At 32.7% G+C, this 20,500-nt stretch overlaps 2 protein-coding genes, 3 non-coding genes and 1 pseudogene across 5 annotated transcripts in view; 4 read left to right on the forward strand and 2 right to left on the reverse strand.

Moving 5' to 3' along the window:
* Positions 1–20,500, forward strand: part of LOC143539619 (ubiquitin-ribosomal protein eL40 fusion protein) — a 183,801-nt gene that overhangs the window by 120,765 nt on the left and 42,536 nt on the right. The gene's annotated exons all lie outside the window — the stretch shown is intronic.
* On the reverse strand, positions 2,258–5,191 carry LOC143539590 (GDSL esterase/lipase At5g55050-like; annotated as a pseudogene).
* Positions 8,597–11,548, reverse strand: LOC143539601 (GDSL esterase/lipase At5g55050-like). The gene is made up of 5 exons (XM_077032876.1): positions 11,213–11,548; positions 10,920–11,047; positions 9,791–10,027; positions 8,948–9,197; positions 8,597–8,859 (listed from the first exon to the last, which is right to left on the reverse strand). Exons 1-5 carry the CDS (start codon positions 11,472–11,474, stop codon positions 8,639–8,641), a joined length of 1,098 nt encoding a protein of 365 aa, XP_076888991.1. The 5' UTR covers positions 11,475–11,548; the 3' UTR covers positions 8,597–8,638.
* On the forward strand, positions 15,676–15,836 carry LOC143543045 (small nucleolar RNA snoR134). Its single transcript, XR_013137003.1, has one exon. It is a non-coding gene; the product is annotated as a small nucleolar RNA snoR134 (small nucleolar RNA).
* Positions 16,042–16,120, forward strand: LOC143543039 (small nucleolar RNA U36a). The gene has a single exon (XR_013137001.1). It is a non-coding gene; the product is annotated as a small nucleolar RNA U36a (small nucleolar RNA).
* Positions 16,160–16,251, forward strand: LOC143543060 (small nucleolar RNA Z223). The gene has a single exon (XR_013137010.1). It is a non-coding gene; the product is annotated as a small nucleolar RNA Z223 (small nucleolar RNA).

Raw genomic sequence — 20,500 nt, forward strand, 5'->3', positions numbered from 1 at the left:
CGATCCAAGTTCATTTATGTTCAAAACCAATTTAAAAAACGTTTCTAAGTGTATTAATCTTACATGCATTAAAAGATTACTAGGCCACAAAACCATGAGTAGTGCTTTAACTAAAAAGTGAAAATAGCCTCCAATTACTCTCACGTAGTCATGAGAGCTTTCACTAACTTTTTCATAAAAAACGTGTAAAATTTAACTAAAATACAAATAATATTTAATGTCTTTTTTGATATAAAAATATAAGTAGGAGAATGTGATTGGTCGGATTTGTAGCTAGCTCACACACTTAAGCCCATGTCTGTCTCGTTAACCGGTTGGCGCCCAAGACATCTTTCTATTTTCTATATGTGTGTGAGTGGTTTTGGTTTGGCAGCCCACTACGGATAGTCTAATGTTATGGTATACTTACAAAGGGTTTATTGGTTCCATTCAAGATGCCGGCACTCCCTGACGCAAAATTGACTCCGTTAACCATGGCCTTCGTGTCCGTTGACACCAATGATAGATACGCCGGCGCAGATGGTAATCCCACCTTTTCAGCTATCAAAAACACAAAACATTTTAGTTTCAAAACCAATGGAATCACTTATAATAATAAGTAACATGACATGCAAGTTATCATAACATAACCAATACTTTAATAATAAAATGCATGTTGTATAGTGATCAGTAGTAATATATACATACAAAGACAGTCAACAGTATTTTTGCCGTTACTAAAGCGACCTGTCGGTTTTCCGGTAGGAAAATCGACACCGTTGTGAGGGAAATCGGCCTTTAGAATAGAATTCGAAAGAAAATTGTTTCCAACGTCAGCCAATGAGTCCCAAAACGTGTAAATCGCTGGAACTGACTCATTGCATCCGAACACTAAAGCACTTAAAAACAAAGTGGCAAGTAAAAGACTAATAAAACTAAACATTGTTGATATACGTTGATGATCATAAATAATGATATTGATTTATTATTTATAATTTTATATAGAGAGTAGGAAAGCAATGGGAACTTGATTTCTGAATTTTGAGAAACAGTGATCACGATTTGATGGGAGGCACCCTTTATTTTCGAACGTGTGGTTTATCGTATATCTAGAAGTTTTATATGTGTTTACCTCTTATCTTATTCAAAAATAGGGGTGTAAACAAGTCGAGCTGAGCCTGAACTCGAGCGCAACTCATTTTGATTTATGAGAGCTCAAACTTGGCTTGTTTTGAGCTTTTATTCTAATGCGCGAGCTTGGTTCGTGAGTCGCTTTTCCAAACTTAGGCTCAGCTCATTTATTATTTATTAATTTATTTATATACGCTTTTTTTCTATGTATTTTGAGGAAAATGTTAAACGAGCGTAAGCTCGGCTCGAGGTATGTTGTATAGTGTGAAATTAATACATAGAGGTTCAAAAGAGGCAAAACTGAAAACACACAAGACTTGTTAAGGCTCGATGAGCCTAAACGAGCTTCCCATGCAAGGCTCGGGCTCGATAACTAACCGAGAATTTTTTGAAGTTCGGGCTAGGCTCAAACTGAAAAAACTCAGCTCGTTTCGAGGTTTTTTATCAATACGATATTGAGTAGCTCGCGAGCAGTTTGGCTTGTTTGCACCCCTATTCCAAACCCGTTTAGGTTCATTCAACCAATCACCGATAAGGCTTTTTGATAACCAACAAGTGGTATCATAAAAGCCCCATTTGTGAAATTCGATCCCTTAAGAAGCAAAATTCAAGACCGGAGAAACAATGCTAGACATTGAAGTCGAAAGAACACCCACAGGCCACAAGGGCCACAATGACCTAAAATTTAAGACATTTGTAATGTGAACATTTTGCAATCCGGTGATTATCTTGTTAGAAACATCATTTAAGAAAAGAAATCAAGTATTAAAGCTTAAAGGATTTATATCTGGTCCATGTTGTCATTTTCATCTAACTCTATAATTATGTTATTTCCTTAAAAGTAATAAGAAAATGAAGAACCCTATTAATAAAATTTGAAATTAAGAATTAAAAATCAAGTTTAATACATCACCACTTTGGTAGAGTGGGTACGGATGTTTTCCTTAAGTGTTTCCTCCGGGGAAGGTCATGGTTTCCAGTCTTGAAATAGAGGATTTTGTTGGTACCCTTTACAAGATTAGGAGCGATGGTTGTTAAAAATATGTTAAAGTTTAATTCGAATAATAATATAAAAAGGTTCATGATACTTGAAAATCTCACAATTGGACGAAAATCAATATGTTTATTTATTTCTTTATTTCCTTGTTTACAACTTAATAAGTTGTTCTACATTTATTGGAAACACAAACTTTTTCGGCCCTTTACAGAAAAGGTCAGAAATTAAACTTGATATGGCTTCTGTGGGGTGAAAGCGATCCCAAAAAAGATGGTCACTTCTATTAGAGAAATAGGTCGCACTTGGGATGCAAGGCAAGTCGGCTTTCATTTTACCACCTCCACAACAAGCGTCTTCTATGTTGTTAATTCCTACAATATCATCAATGCTATGTCAATTTATGCAATTTTATATCACTTAGCTAGATCAATAAAACTACTAGATAGTAAGTACCATGAGCTTGAGGATTTTGGATGATGTTATTCATGGCACCATAAGTATCAAAGTAAGAATAGTTAATTTCTGGTAACTCGGATTTCAAGTTCTATAGTAACACTGTTAGACCATTGTTGTACTTTTTCGACCAATAATTTGCTTCGGCCTTGCATTTACCGTTGGCACTATGCTTTCTCTGCGCGGGACTACAACCAATCACTCCAACTCCAATCACCATAAATTTGCGCGCTCCCAGACCATACAACCTCTGTAAACCAAATCAAATTAGTTACAAAATTACATAATTCGAAGTTTCCACTCGTTCCTCCTAATCCTTTTATGTTTGATTTAAAGTTTTAGCAAAATGTCTAATTTCTTAGTTATAGCTCGCAATATGAAACAATATATACCACATTACTAACATAGAGAAAACTAAGAGTTTGCGTGCATCATAAACTACAATGTCTTAGAAAACAAGAGGTTTGCCTTCATATATTGTATGAGGGTGGAGCCCATGAGATCAACATACTGTTGTGGGGTGTACTTCTTTGAGGCTTTTGAGCCGTTGTTGAAGTACGCTAAGAGATCATTGCTCCCAATCACAATCATAAATAATGATTTTGCCAAATGGGTTCGGACACCATTTGTGCCCAGTTGATGAACCAGCGGCTCATGCACCAAGGTGAAGTACTTGACTTGTTTTGACAACGGTACTACTTGTTTCTGTGTTTATAAATCAACAATATTATTTTGTAATCAGATTAATAATTGGATCGAATGCCAAGGGGTATGTCGACCTTTTGTATTTCCAGTTATTTAAAAGTTGTCCTCATTTGTAAGTGATTTGTTAAACAAATTGTAAACTATGTAAGTCATAAGGGTGAGAAGCGAATTCAAGCAAAGTTGTAAGGGCCAAAGCGAGTACAAGCAAAGTGGGGGAGCGAATTCACTTACTTAAATTTTAGTTTCTTTTTATTCTTATATACAAAACCAAAAAAATTCCTTATTTCAAATACAATTTGGTTTTCAATAAAATTTGTATCATAATATAAAGAGAGAAAACTAATTAATAACACTATATTAAATTTTTTTGAAAAACGTAAGTACAAGGAGTTATTATAGAATGATCAAATTATATATTTAATAAAATATTGAAAAAAAATAAATAATAATATTTAAATACTAGAATTTGCTCTCCTAAGTTTGCTTGAATTAGCTTCTCACTCGTTCGACTTAACTAGTTTTATCATTTATGGTCAATATTACAAGGTAGTTAAATAAATCTATGTTCTGCTTTTTTTAGAAAGGCCCTAAAACCACATTGGTTTTGAGATGTGATCTTACAAAAACGTCACCAGTCTCGTTAAAGATTCCGACACCTCCTGATGCAAATTGACTCCATTGGTTGGAATTTCATTTTTTGACATCAATGCTAGATATGGTTGCGCCGAAGGTAATCCCACCTTTTCAGCTGTCAAATAACAAGTTATCATGATACGAAAACATATTTGATGTTTTAATTATCACTTCACTTTTCTTGATTTATTTAAGGGATAGGCTAAATATACCCCCACCTCTACTTGTCATATTTATCTATGAACTTTCAGTTCCTTTAAGAATTTTATTTGATATATTATTCTCATATAATATTTTATTGCATTTTATGGTCTCCCTTTAAAATATTAAATTAAAAAGTATAAAGTTGTTTTTTTTAATTTTTCCTAAACTTTCATTTCTTTTAAGAATTTTATTTGACATTTTACTTCCATATAACATTTTTTTTGTCTCACATCAAAATATTAAATTAAAAACTATAAAGTTGATATTTATTTATCTTTATTTTTCTCTTTTTTATGTTTATTGTCCTTGATCATAATAATATAATATTACTATTATCAGTGTCGATGCATTATTATATTTATAAAACAATATATATATATATATATATATGTATATATATATATAGAGAGAGAGAGAGAAATTGATACTATTAAAATTAAAAGAAATAGATATTATAGATATTTACAATATTAATACTAACAAAAATAAATTAGTAATAACATCGTAATTGTTTTTAATTTGATATATGTAGTGGAAAAGTGAAAAAAAATGTTGTAGGGGTTAATATGTAAGTAAATAATGTTAAGAACTTCTAGTAATTGATTTAATAAGTTCAAAGGGTGTACATCCAGTAAAAATGATATGGAAGGTGTACGTTTAGAAACACCCTTTATTTAAAAGCTTTACTATAAATCACATAACATACCTAGAAAGTCAGCGGGGTTTTTTCCATTACTGAATCGACCAGTAGCTCTCCCACTAGGAAAATCTATACCATTGTGAGGGAAATTAGCCTTTATAAGTGAATGACTAAGGTAATTATTGTTGCCAACGTCCACTAATGAATCTCCAAAAATGTAAACTGCCGGGACAGATTGACAAAGAACACTAGGCAACATGACGAGAAAACCATAGAAAAACAAAGATGTGATGAGATTAAGGGAACTTCTTTGTTGGAATTAGCCATGTGTTGGTGTATGGTCTAGAATAAAAGGGTGATAAGGAGTTATATAGGCTTTGAAATAAATAACCAAATTCAGTCTTAAAGTGTAAAAGGTCAAACTTTTGATTACATTGATTGATGTTATTCGATTACAATGTGATTCTTGTCATTTGATTACAATATTTACTACTTTTGTACAATACAAAAAGTTTTCAATCCTTTTCACTATAAAAAATCATAAAGAAAATAAAAAAAATCATAGTTTTCATATTAACCTAGAAAAAAAAACATCACAAGCAAAGTCATTTTTCTCTTTTATGTAAACAAAATTTATTGAAAAAGAGGAAAATGTTAAAATACAAATATAAACAAAAGTGAGAAGTGTGAGAAGAATTTGTAACCTTAAAATTAACATATTTAAAAAATTATCATAACTCAAAATATAAATCAAAAACGAAAAAAGTAAAAAAAAAAAAACTAAAATGTTTCAAACACGACTACTATACCACTGCCATTCGCCAACCACCGCCGCTGCCAGCTGCTTTCCGGCCGACCACACACCTCCTACCTTCCTCCAATCCTCCTGCCTTCTACTCTTCCTCAAAGCTCAAATTCTCCCACTTTGAAGGTAAGTTTATGTTCATTTGTTAAATGATAATTGTTCTTGATGTTGTTAATTGTTAAGTTATTTGTTAAATTTTAGTTTTAATATGTTGGTTTTTAATTTTTAATGACGGTGTCTCTTTTATTATTTTATCTCATTTTTATTATGTAATTAATTTTGCCCGAACCATCAAACCGACCCTAATTTCTAATGATGAATTCCTAGATCCGCCACTGCCACTTAGTGCAAAAATTAAAAAAATCATAACGATGGTTGCACGAAATATTCAAAAATTATTTAAAAATATCCATTTTGTTTCCATTCACAGAAATTCTCAATTTCATTTACTCGCAATCACTTTCTTTAATATTTGTTTTTCATATTCAATTTTTTTATATTCCCAATCAAACTATTTATAGAAAATTATTTATTTTTTATATAAATATTGTATAAAGGAAATAAAAATGTAAAAACACACACACAAATATATATATATATAATTAAAAAAATTTGCCAAAGGCGAATTCTTGTCCTAGACGAGTTGTTAAAGTTAATTCAGAAAACGGTTCTGTAGTGCTTGCTTTTCGCGGACGATATTGTGTTAGTCTCAAAGAGTAAACAAAGTCTAAATGTGAAGTAAGAGGAATGGCGAGTAACTTTAGATGGCAAAGGTTAAATGTTAAATGATTAATAGATCGAAGACCGAGTACTTGTACTATGACTTTAGTGGAGTAGGCAACACCGAGGACACTTAGATCATCATTGAGGATCAAGTGGTCCCGCATGTGACCAAGTTAAGTATTTAGGATTGTTTGTTCAAAGGGATGGGAAGTTATGTAGGTGGAGGTAGTCACCGGAGTTTCGTGTGACAGAAGGTTTCCAATTAATTAAATTAAAAAGAAAATTTTATAGAGTGGTCATTAGGCTTGCTATGTTGTATGGAATCAACTATTGGGCCATTAAGAAAAGGCAAACACACTAGATGAAAGTGGCAGAGATGAGGATGCTGAGGTGGGTGTGTGGGCACACAACGCTAGAGTTTTTAGGGAGAGTTTGGGATGGTTTGTGCATGTGAAGAGGATGCAGATGTAGAGCTAGTCAGAGCGGTACAAAAACTCTCATTGTGGAGTGGAAGAGGAGTAGATGCATACCTTAATTGACTTGGGACGAGCGGATTAGGCAAGATCTCTTAAGGTTGCACCCTATGAGAACATGGTCCATAATAGGGGTTCTTGGAGACATATGATTAGTGTTAAGGACTTATAGGGAAATATACAATTAGATTGGTCGTACGGGCTCAGTTTTTGCCTAAATGTTATGTGAATTTTTGCATGTTATTATCTTCTCGTATCTATGTTACATGTTTCTGATGTTATATGTATCTATTTTTACCATGCATGTGAAGCAAATAAATTTATTGGTCTGTATGCACACATGCACACACACCTCATGTTTTTGTTTATCTATCTGTTGCGTTTTTTTCGAACCAAGAGTCTTTTTAGAAGCAACATCTCTATCCTTAGGGATAAATACAAGGTTTGATTACATCCCACCATCCTCAAACCCTACTAATAACTCTGTTGTTTGGATTTGGTGGTTGATTAACCAAAGGCGATTTCCAGTGAGTGCATTATGGATTGTTAAGAAGCGTTTTTTTATCAATTGAATAGGCTACCCGAGATTATTCAATTGTAAAAGGTGACCAAATTATAATCCACACTTTTGCCAATGCTACTAAGGAGTGGGGGTGATTGCAGTGGCGGCCCAACTATTTAGGTGATCTAAAGCGAAGTAAAAATCAGAGGCCTTTTGTACTGAATTTATTTGATTAATAGTTTTGAAATTATTAAATTAATTTGATTCGTTAACAAAATTTGATCCTTAGCTATACAACAAAATCCAAATCATTTTTTTCACGCCCAACTACAAAATACAAGTAATTTGCTCATAAAAACTCCATCTTAAGTTTTGTTCAATAACTTTGATACAAAAATATCTTAATTACTACATAATTATGCAAGTAACCCAAAAAATATCCTTTACAATACAAATGAGAAAGAAATTGCACAGAACATAATCAAACAAAAGAAAAATAAAGAAATGCATAAGAATGGGATGGAAAAAAATGTATGAAAGATAACCACACAAAAAGGAAATAATTGAGACATTCCTAAAATCCTAAATCAGTATTGAAAGCAAGAGTTGAAAAGTAATGAAGTTAGAAAACTTTTGGGCCTAAAAAGCCTCTACGCATGCATTTAGATGCAAAAAAGATAAAAAAGGGGAGCTACGGGGATTCGAGCGTGCGTCTCCATGATCACAACTCACCGCCCTAGCCACCACGCAACAGCAAATGCATGTTTAAAACTATACTTAAAATATCATACATTATACATATAATTTGTTTTATTTTCTTTTTTAAACGGGGACTCAAAATTATGGGGGCCTAAAGCCCTAGCTTTAGATAATTAGCTTACAGGGCCAGCCCTGGGTGATTGTTCATAAGTAGTACGTACCTAATGGATGGATGGCTGTAACCCAAAGCACAACATTGTTTTCTACACCTTTATTCCCGAAAGACCATTTCTACGTTTAATCTGCCAATTAAACTTTACAAAATACCTCTTTGAGGTTCAATTTAATAATAACGAAATCAGAATTATGAAGAAGCACAAAAAATTGTCTAGGGTGTTAGATTAGAACTTAGATCTTTTCATAACAAGAAAATGGATCATGATGAGTTACGGGTTGTTACGCAATGCCCCACGAACTCAAGAAAGGATGTACAACAGGAATTAAAAGTTGCACTAAACATCTATGCATCAACCATGCTACAACATGCATAAAGATCAGTAGTGCTACACTGTAGAACAAGATTATTATTTGAATAGTAAGTTAAACAGTTCATGTTACTTAAAAATAATTATTTTCATAGGATGAACATACAAATAAATGAATATACAAATGTATATATCTTCATGTTCACCATCTACAACTTAACAAGTTGTTCTACATTTATTGGAAACGTAAACTTTTGTGATCCATTATATAAAAGGTCAGCAAATAAGCTTGACACAGCTTCGGTGGGATGAACACGATCCCAGAAAAGATGGTCCCTTCTATTGGAGCAATAGGTCGCAATTGGGATGCAAGGCAAGTCCGCTTTCATGTTACCAAATCCACAACACGCGTCTTTTATCTCCGCAAATCCTACAACATAACAATACTATATATATGTTAGTTTAAGAAAATTTAAATCACTTAGCTAGATCAATAAAAACTATAAGGTAGTAAGTGCCATAAGCTTGAGGGTCTTGGATGATGTTATCCATGGCACCGTAAGTATCAAAGTGAGAATAGTTTATATCTGATAATTCCGACTTCAAATCTTGCAATAACGCTTTTAGACCATCGTTGTACTTTGTACTCCAATAATTTGCTTCCCCATTGCATTCGTTGGCGGTGGTTTGTTTTCTCTGTGACGGACAACAACCAATCACTGCAACTCCAGTCACCACAAATTTACGCGCGTCCATACCGTATAACCTCTGTAAACTAGGCCAAGTCAGTTAGTAAATTACATAATTCTAAAAACTAAATCTTCAAACCCTTTTGACGTATTATTAGAAAATTAGCCATTGTTTTAGCAAAAAACATTTCCAGTTCCTTAAATAGTATTTGTCAGGGCCGGCCTTAGAGTATGGTAAGGTAGACGACAGTCATAGGCCCGACACCTCGCTAGGCCCGAAACTAAAAATAAAATAAAATTATATGTATGTATTTTTATGAAAAAAAAATATGTATAATCAATGTTTCTACACAATTAGATAACCACTAGCTTGGTCTAGTGGCAAAAGCGTATATCTAACCAAAAGGTTGTGAGTTCTTTTCTTTTTTGAGACGTTTTTAAGCTTATTTTTATACAAAAGTTTTTTACATAACTCAAATCATAATCAAGTAAGTCCATTTAAAATTTTATTGTTTAAACTCAACACAGTTTTCCTTTTACTTAAGGCAAAAAACAATTTTTGTCGTTAGCTCAAATTTTTTTCCGCATTTTTGGAGCCGGCCCAGTATTTGTAATATGAAACATTAATCTAGACCACATTATTGCAATGTCTTTGAAAAACAAGTGGTTTACCTGCATAAATTGTTTAATGGTGGAGGCCATGAGATCAACATATTGTTGTGGGGTGTACTCCTTGGATACTTTCGAGTTGTTGCGGAAGTAGTGAAAGAGATCATTGCCCCCTATTACAATCATAAATAGTGATTTTGATAAGTGAATTCGGGCACCATCTACGCCCAGCTGTTGAACCAGCTGCCCGTGCACCAAAGAGTAGTACTCCACTTGTTGTGACATTGGAATTACTTGTTTCTGCATTTATAAATTATAGCATAGCTAAGAACCATATTTTGGATTTGATTGCAACGTACTTTTTCTAAACGAAAAATGGCATCCATATTCTTATTACGCCAACAATCCTAAAATACTCCTCTTGCTTAGGTTTGAACGTGAGACTTCCTTTATAAAAGACATGTATCTTTATAAAGTGAAGACTAGCCTCACGTTGACTGATTGTCAAGTGATATGTCAAGTTTTTTATTTTTAGATTTTCGGAAAAATTACCCGCATTTATAAGTGATTCCTAGAATTAATTCGGTAAAATAATCAGAAGAGTGGAAAGAGAATTGAAGCAAAGTTGGGGAGCGAATTTACAAAGTTAAAATTTAAATTATTTTTCTTTTTTAATGCTTCATTAAAAATATAAACTTGTTTTTATAAAATATAATAATTTATATACACATTTATTTTTCTGCCTTCCAAAATAAATTTATTGAAAACAGACTCATATCAAAAAATAAAGTATAAAGTAGTTTCTTATATTTACAAAACAAAAAAGTAAAATTGTTTTTAATTGATTATTGATGCAACTCATTTTTAATAAAAATTATATTGAAATATGGACATAAAATCACATAGAACTATAATTTTTGAAAGTAATATAATATACAACTAGTTATTATAGAAAAAATCAAGTTATATGTTCGATGACATATTGTAAAGAAGAACATAAAAGATGTGTCGATTTGAATTGCTTCCTATCCTTTGACTTAAATAATTTTGCAGATGGTTTTATAAATCATCAAATGCGAGTATGTTTTCTCAAAGAAAGTACAAAAAAAAATTAGCTATGTATGTATGATCGTTCTATATATATATTTTTAGAACGACTCTAAACCACATTGGTTTTGAGATGTCTTCTTACAAAAATGTCACCGGTTCGGTCAAAGAGTCCGGCGCCTCCTGATGCAAAGTTGACTCCGGTTATTGGAAATTTGCTTTCTAACACCAGTGATAGATATGGTTGTGCCGTAGGTAATCCTACCTTTTCAGCTGTCAAATCACACAAGTTATCTTATTCCATAAACACGTTTGATCTTTTTATTCTTTTTTCTTTTTTATAAACAATTTTTCCACCTAAAATTCATTAATCTTTTTATTCTTCTAATTAACTTTTCTGATTAATTTCAACGCTTAATTAATAATCACAAAACATACCAAGAAAGTCAGCAGTGTTTTTGCCGTTACTAAACCGGCCAGTAGCTTCCCCAGTAGGAAAATCTACACCGTTATGAGGGAAATTAGCTTTAAAAATGGAAAGACTAAGGTAGTTGTTGTTGCCGACGTCTACCAATGAGTCTCCAAAAATGTAAACCGCTGGAACTGATTGACACAGACCACCGGCTGATAAGAAGAGTACACCATAAATTAACAGACATATGTTGAGTTTAAAAGAGACTCCATTGATGAAATTAGCCATTTGTTGGTGAATTGGAGGTGTTGACGAGGTTTTATAAAGGCTTTGAAAATAAAAAACCAAATTAAGAGCAAAAGAAGTCAAATTTTTTTTAGTACAAAACTCAATCTTGACATTAAATGGACCATTTATTTTTAATTAAGAAATAACGCATGCCAGCAGAGAGTATAAATGTCTAAAACATTCATAAATGCGCCAGTTCAAATTTTCACAAATTCTTCAAAAACACAATATTTCCTTTCTAACGTTACAAACTTACAACCAACCATACAAATCTTTACGTTTCCACATATCACTCCCTTTTACATTTGTTTTCCATATACAAATTGTTTTTATACCATACTAGGTTAGTTACTTGTGCAACACACGAGTTAGAATAAGTATTTTTTTTTAAATAATAACATAACATGAAATACAAAAAAAATGTATCACATATATAAAGATATATTATACAGTAAAAAATTACACATTTCGCAATTTGAAACTAAAAAGTTGTTAGAAATTTCATAAATCATAAATTATTTCTTTGTTATTTTCTTTATCAAAACTTAGTTGTAAATGACAACTTTTTTAAACCAACTCGTGGAACAAAACTCATTCTAATCTTAAACTATTTTGAGATGAACAATGTTTGATACTTTAATTGGTTAAAGAAACCCGCCCGTTTCGTATTGGTTACTTATAAAAATCTAATATTAATAACTAATGCAATAAATTTTATATTAAACAAATGAACATATTTATGATGGTATTAATTCTTTTAAAATTGAATGGAATTATTAAAATTGAGAATGGAATATTAAAAAGAGAAATATAGTTAATATGAGAAAGATGAGAGAAAATTTTGTAAGTATCAACATAGTTAATATGAGAGAGATGAGAGAAAACTATTGGACTAAAACCGCAAATTTTGACAAACTATATGGACGAAAATAGCAGTTCACTCAATAATAATAGATTGAAAAGAAAAAAAGAATAAAATATTAAACTATTAATAAGAAAAAGAAATATATATTTAACATGAGAGAAATGGAAAAAATTTTGTAAGGATCACTCATGTGTAATGGCATATGGCATTACGACCCGTGTAGAACACGAGTTAGAATAAATAAATTTGTTTTGATAATAACAAAATGTAAATATGTTCAAATTATATAAAGATATAATATATGGTAGAATAAATTACATATTACACAATATGGAAACAAAGTTGTTGAAAATTCATAAATCTCTAAATACTTTTTTTTATACAATATTTGTAATTTTAACCTACATATCAAAATTAGTAGTTTCGTTTTGTTTTTTATTTCAACTTTAGATAACGAAACATATAACTTACCATGCGTTAAAATAGGTTGTCTCAAAAATAAATCAAACCATCTATAGTGATTGACATCTTCATTGCAAAACAAACATAAAGTTAAAATTTCTTTATTTGAAATTAATTATTTTATCTAAATCAACGTGAAAATTTGTTACTTATAAAAGCTTAATATTAATAACTAATACAACACATTTATATAAAACTAAATAATATATCTATGTTTGTATTAAAATTTTAAAGTAAAAAATAATTATTAAAAAGAGAAAAAACACTTGATTAAGAAAAAAAAAAGTTAAATGTAAAACTATTAATAAAAAGGAAAATGTATTTAATAAGAGAGAGATGTGGGAAAATTTTATAAGAAGATATTTTGTATGATGTCATGTGGCATTAAGAACCTTTATTTATTATATAGTATAGATTAAATACTTTGAAAAAATTTATATAAGCTATTATGAAAAAACAATTACTTTGTATAAAAGAAATAAAAAAATATCATAAAGGTAAACAATTTATGTTCTTAAATAAAAACATATCTTATCTTAAATATATATAAACCAAACTTTCATATATTCTCTCAAAAGTTTTATTTGTAAATGAAGGTTTCTCATGCATTTGACTTAAATTCACATCTATGGATCTCACCAAACCAAACTCAAATAACCCTTAAACGGGTTATAACATTTTATTAAATTAAAAATTAATCTCACCACACATTTGATATGAAAATCCCATAAAAATAAGGATATATTAAAAATTATATCCAATTTTTTTAAAGAAATATATATTTTTTAATTAAAAAACAATTTTATAGCAAAAAAGATAAGCGGCTCATGTGTCTCACCAAACCCAAATAGTTTTTAAACCGGTCTATAACATCTCATTTATTTGTGAAATCATTTTCTTTATAAAATTCTAAGTATATTATTAACTTTATTATAATAAATAATATTAAACGCTACTCATTACTGCATATCAAACACTATTTTAGTTTTTTTTTTAAGATATAATTGTTCCAATAGTTTTGTGTGTGTTGTTATAGATGTGGTTTTATGTTTGGTTTACAAAAGTTCTAAAATAAAGGTTGTAATAAAATTATAGCAACTATGATAAATCTTTTTCTATACCATTCAATTTAAGTATTTTAGAATATAACATGCATGATATCATGATAGTAAAATATACATGTGTGATAATATAATACATATTAAAATTCACTATAATGTGCTCTTAACATATAACATAATATATATAACATTACATGATATTGTAACATAAAACATAACATATATGTGGTTTTATGTTTGTTGGTGGATTGTTTGAATGTTTAATTTTTCGATTCAGTATCAGGTTGGAGTCCATGTACATAAGTTACTCATCATAAGTGAACCACATAAAATCCTTGTGTTCTAACCTTTTTTTTTTAAGTTTTTTTGTCAATCAAGATTCTAACACACCTACCCCTTCATGCCAATACGTTTGATAAATAACGGCAACACCCACACCACCAATGATTTAGGGATTATGGTTAACAAGTATTATGGCCTCGTGTTGACGGGGCTAGTAAACGATAGACAATAAGTGGTATTAGGCTGAATATAATTATATAAAGGAAACATAGTTTCAAAGAATTATAGTTCAATTTCGACACATCACTCTTCTTATTATTTGAACTCCAAATCACTTTTAACTAGAGATGTACCAAAAATCAGGTTCATTGCAAACGGACCATACCCGGGTTAACAAAACACATGTTTCAGCCAAACCGGGTCCCAAACCAACCCAACCCGTCGGTTCCCCTTCTGAATTACCAAACCAATTTTAAAACAGGACCGAGTTGAGAAAAAAACTGGTTAAAACCAGTTCTACACCGAACCAAATCGATTTGGACCAGTTCAACCACTGTTTGACCAAACCGATTCGGTTTGAAAAAAAGAAACAGTCTTGTACTTTTGTATACCTATACTTTTAAGTAGGGCTGTCCAAACCGCTCGTTGCTCGAAGTCGCTCGCCACTCGCTCGGAAATTGCTCGGAAATGCTCGCTCGTTTTCCCGCTCAATTGTAAACGAGCCGCTCTGCTCAATTCGGTTTGCAAACGAGCCAAGCAACGAGAAAAGGTCTGCTCGGTTCGGTTTGACTCGAATATTTTTAATTTATTTTATATATAATTATATATGAACAAATATATAGACAAAACACATAAATATAAGCTTAAAAAAGTTTTTTTGACCCCTTTATATTTATCATATTCCATCAATTTTATAGTTTTATTTGTTCGTTTCAAGTTTTTAGAATACTAGAAATTTGTTTACATGATCATTTTATCTCACTTCAAATTTACTTTTAATAAAAATTACAATCGATTACACGTTTGTCTAAAAACTATTAATTTATTTATAAAATCTATATTTTACAACCTTCAAACTTCTTTTTTATTGAAAATTTTAAAGTGAAAAAGAAATAAATAATGCTCGAAATCGCTCGATGTTCGATCGAAAAATGCTCGATTCGATTTTGACTCGTTTCAGTTTTCGCTCGGTTCGAATTTCAGTCGTTCGGTTCGGTTCGGTTGTAAACGAGCCAAGCAACGAACAAGCCTTTGCTCGGTTCGACTCGGCTCGTGAACAGCCCTACTTTTAAGCATATATTTTATATCACCTTATTTCGGCCGACCAAAGTTGCTCAAATGTTTAGCAAATGGGCCCGCCCAAGATGCAACAACACTATACCTCTAGGGTTTCAATACCCATCAAAACTGCCTATATAATCATATCATATCATCTCCTCCAACACCAACGTCCATATCCCAAATTCATCACAAAATATTCTTATACATGTTTTATATAATCACAGTTTATAAACAATAATACTCTTTTAATTTGCACTTAGCACCCCGGGCTTCCCTGAAACAACAAATTAAATGAAGGAAAAAGCCCCAATGCTCGTGCTAGATCAAATCTAACGCCGTTAAGTGTTGCAGTTCAGCCTTATGTACCTTTATCTTTATGGCTGTTTCTGTGTCAAATTAACGGCAACATTAACAAACTTTGTTTATAACTTTTATATTATGTTTTTGCCTTAACACACCTTTAGCCTTTTTCTCAAATGAATTAACTGGAAAGAGGTCTAGTCATGGAGGCATATAGTTAACCCCAGGCGGTGTTAACGTGGAGGTTTAATTTGTTTATTTTTTGTTATTCCTCTAAAAACATTTGCTATATTTTGTTCTAAATAATAATATGAATTGGCAATGATTTATCCGCGCTTCTGAGAGTAGTCTGTGAAGTAAAGGATTAAAATGGTTGAATTTCTTAATATGAGCCGATTTTTTTATATTATTTGAGGATGGTGTTTAATGTTTATACATTGCTATGATGATTGAATTTACAGCTTTAAGCCAGTTCTGCTTCAGAGAGTTCTTGATTGATAGAGCTGTTTTATAACCTGAGCATTTTAATTTTAAATTGATTTTTTTTTGTTTTTGTTTTTCTATTAATGATCTTTCAACTAATGTTTCAGATAACATATTAGACCCATCTTGTTTTATTTAGTTTTTTTTGCAGAACATAGGATTGGGTATTGAGTATGTGTAGAGGAGTGGCTACAAAATATTTCTTTTAGAAGTGTAATATTGACTATGTTTATTGTCTTGTGACATGTGGTGTTCTGTTAGTAATTGGATATATTTGTTTTAGAAGTGTAATGTTGTAGTCCAATATATATGTTTACAAATTTGTCTATTTTTTTGCCAATTTGTAGACTAATGCATTATTCAATTTGGTTAACATATGTTAATAAATGGACAAGCATTTTCAGCTAATGCATTGTTCAGTCTTGGTTAACATATGATAATAAAATATAGCATTTTTAGCTAATGAGAAATTCCCTAAAATGGGGCAATTTTATGGAATAGTAACTAAGTTTTAAAAGTGTTTCAATTAGGTCACTCAACTTTAAAAAGTGTTCCAATTAGGTCATTCAACTTTTATATTTGATTAAATTAAAGGTTTTAACATGCTTTTTTAACATTTTTATTTTTTGTTTCACATAAAAAAATCTTTTTAATTTTTTTTATGTTAGCGTTGAATAGTGGTTGAATGGTGACGTGGATTATATTTTTTATTTTTGAATTTTAATATAATTAATGTTTTTAAATTTTTAAAAAATATAGCTACATATAGTACAAATTTTGACCCCCATATCTTATCCTCCATTTCATTCTTGGCATATAAAAAAGTCGGTGAGACTTGATTTGAAGATTTAGTGACCCGATTTGAAAAAATTATGCATGATTGCCCTAATTAGAACACTTTTTAAATTTGGTTACTATTTTATAAGAAATTCCCTAAAATATATCTATTTCTTTAATTCTATTTGATAGGCATGAAACTAATTCCAAATAAAGAATTTAATTAACCAGTTTTATTAGCGTTAATTTTGATGACGGTGGTGGTGGTCATGTGTTGATAGTGGAGTCGAAGTGTTGGTTAAAACCGATATTTCTAACATGCATCATGTGACCTGTAGTTTATTGGTTTTGAACGCGCCCGGGGTGGCGTTAGAGCTTATTTATTGATCCGATTATTTTGTATGTTTATAAAATATTGTATGGAAGTGTCTAAAATCGAATTTCTAATCCGATTCAATGGTTCGACTCATATACTCAGTTTTTTCTACGGCTCGGTGAACATACCTTTTTGACAATACTGGCAAAATTTAGAACGGGCCCCGGGGAGGCGTCAAAGCATATCTATTGATCCGATTCTTTCGTTGTTTAAAAAATATTGTATAAAAGTTTCCAAAACTGAATTTCTGGTTCGATTCAGTGGTTCGATCCATACTCAGTTTTTTTTTACGATCGGTGAACATATCCCTTTGGCAATACTGGCAAAATTTAGAACGGGCCCCGTGGTGGCGTTAGAGCATAATTATTGATCCGATTCTTTCGTATGTTTTATAAAATATTGTATTGAATTCTTCAAATCCGAAATTCTGATCCGATTCAGTGGTTCGAACCGTACTCAGTTCTTTCTCCGGCTCGGTGCCAGCAAAATTTTGAACGGGCCCCGGAGTGGCGTCATGGCATAAATATTGATCTGATTATTTCGTATGTTTATAAAATAATGTATGGAGGTGTCCAAGACCGAATTTCTGATCCGATTAAGTGGTTCGACCCATATTAAGTTTTTTCTACGGCTCGGTGAACATACCACTTTGGCAATACTTGCAAAATTTATAATGGGCCCCGGGGAGGTGTTAGGGCAAATTTATTGATTCGATTCTTTCGTATGTTAATAAAAGGACTATTGGTTTTTATTGGTCCCAAGTATTTCATTTTTGTCGGCGCTGGTCCCAACTATCACTTTAACTGCCAACGGTCCCAACTTTCACACACGTGTCTGCCACCAGTCCACGACTAACCGAGTACTAACTCCGTTATGTTTTAGATGACGTGTCCATCCTACGTGTTAAAAAACCTTGACGTGGCTGCCTACGTATATATTAATAACAAAAAACCCAATTTATATGTGTTGATTGGCTTTGGAATTACCTGACAACGAAGATTACCTCGTCCTTCGTAATCACATTCCAATAACCACAATCTCAACGCCGTTGCCGGAAACCAACGCTCCTGAATTCTTCTCTCTTGACGTTGCTAACGACGGAGATGATTACAGTACGCCTACGCCGCCGTTAAAACGGTCAAAATTGGCTACGCCGGTGGTGGATGAAGAGCCGAAGAGGTTGCTTGAAGCTGGATGACCGATTGCCGGAGCCAGGGTTCATTTCCCCAACCCGGATGACGTCATCGAGGTCTTTGTGGACGGCTATCCGGTTAAGATCCCGAAAGGTATGACGGTGTTGCAGGCGTGTTCGGTTGCCGGTGTGGACATACCGAGGTTTTGTTACCATGACCGCTTGTCGATTGCCGGATTGTTGGGGCAGTGGCAGATGCCGATAACGGCGTGGATTTTGCGATTGAACTGGAAGTCCTCCCAGGGGCTGGGGGGCGATCCGCCGAGGATGAAGTTGAAACGGAGGGAGCCGGAGTGCCAGGGCTTTGAATTGGTTTTGATTTTGACTTTAATTTGCAGATTTGTGAAGGAGGAGAAGGGTTTTTTTGTTATTAATATACACGCAGGCAGCCACGTCATGGTTTTTTAACACGTAGGATGGACACGTCATCTAAAACATAACAGAGTTAGTACTCGGTTAGTCGTGGACTGGTGGCAGACACATGTGTGAAAGTTGGGACCGTTGGCAGTTAAAGTGATAGTTGGGACCAGCGCCGGCAAAAATGAAATACTTTGGACCAATAAAAACCAATAGTCCTTTATAAAATATTGTATGAAAGTTTCTAAAACCGAATTTCTGATCCGATTTAGTGGTTCGACCCATACTCAGTTTTTTTTCCGGCTTGATGACCATACCTCTTTGGCAATATTGGCAAAATTTAGAACGGGCCCTGTGGTGGCGTCATGGCATAATTATTGATCCGATTCTTTCGTATGTTTATAAAATATTGTATTAAAGTTTCCAAGACCGAAATTCTGATGCGATTCAGTGGTTCGACTCGTACCCAGTTTTTTCTCCGGCTCAGTGAACATACCCCTTTGGCAATACTGGCAAAATTTCGAACGCGCCCGGGAGTGGCGTCAGGGCATAATTATTGATTCGATTCTTTCGTATGTTTGTAAAATATTTAAGGGAAGTCTCCAAGACCGAATTTCTGATCCGATTCAGTGGATTGTCCCATACTCAGTTTTTTCTCTGGCTCGGTGAACATACCCCTTTGGCAATACTGGCAAAGTTTCGAACGGGCCACGGAGTGGCGTCAGGGCATAACTATTGATCTGATTCTTTCTTAGGGTATTAAAATATTGTATGTCAAAATTTAGAACGGGCCCCGGGGTGGCGTCAGGGCATAATTATTGATCCGATTCTTTAGTATGTTTATAAAATATGGAAGTCTCCAAGACCGAAATTCTGATCCGATTAAGTGTTTCGACTCGTACTCAGTTTTTTCTCCGGCATGGTGAACATACCCATTTGGCAATACTAGCAAAATTACGAACGGGCCACGGAGTGGTGTCAAGGCATAATTATTGATCCAATTATTTCGTATGTTTATAAAATATTGTATGGAAGTCTCCACGACAGAATTTCTGATCCGATTAAGTGATTCGACCAATACTCAGTTTTTTCTCCGGCTCGGTGATCATAACCCTTTGGTAATACTTGCAAAATTATTTATCCGATTTTTTCTTAGGATAATAAAATATTGTATGGAAGTCACCAAGACCAAATTTCTGATAAGATTAAGTGGTTCGACACATACTCAGTTTTTTCTCCGGCTCGGTGAAAATACCCATTTGGCAATACTGACAAAATTTAGAACGGGCCCCGGGGTGGCGTCAAGGCATAATTATTGATCCGATCTTTCGTATGTTTATAAAATATTGTATGGAAGTTTCAAAGACTGGAAAAACTGAGTTAGGGCATAATTATAAGATATTGATCCGATCTTTCAAACGGGCCCCGGGATAATGTTAGGGCATAATTATTGATCCGATTCTTTCGTATGTTTATAAAATATTGCATGGAAATCTCCAAGACCGAATTTCTAATCCGATTCAGTGGTTCAACCCAAACTCACTTTTTTCTCATGCTCGGGAACATACCCTTTTGGCTATACAAGCAAAA

Source organism: Bidens hawaiensis, unplaced genomic scaffold (genome assembly GCF_021521415.1).
Source record: "Bidens hawaiensis isolate Kalapana, Puna unplaced genomic scaffold, B.hawaiensis_p1.1 tig00000820_1, whole genome shotgun sequence".
In the NCBI taxonomy this organism is placed as follows: domain Eukaryota; kingdom Viridiplantae; phylum Streptophyta; class Magnoliopsida; order Asterales; family Asteraceae; genus Bidens; species Bidens hawaiensis.

Excerpts from the sequence above, each read along its gene's own strand:
- LOC143539601 (XM_077032876.1), bottom strand. The coding sequence starts at position 11,474 with ATGGCTAATTTCATCAATGGAGTCTCTTTTAAACTCAACATATGTCTG. Across the intron at positions 11,048-11,212 it reads AAACACTGCTGACTTTCTTG|CTGAAAAGGTAGGATTACCT; the intron begins GTATGTTTTGTG and ends GTGATTTGACAG. Across the intron at positions 8,860-8,947 it reads CCAAGACCCTCAAGCTTATG|GATTTGCGGAGATAAAAGAC; the intron begins GCACTTACTACC and ends GTTATGTTGTAG.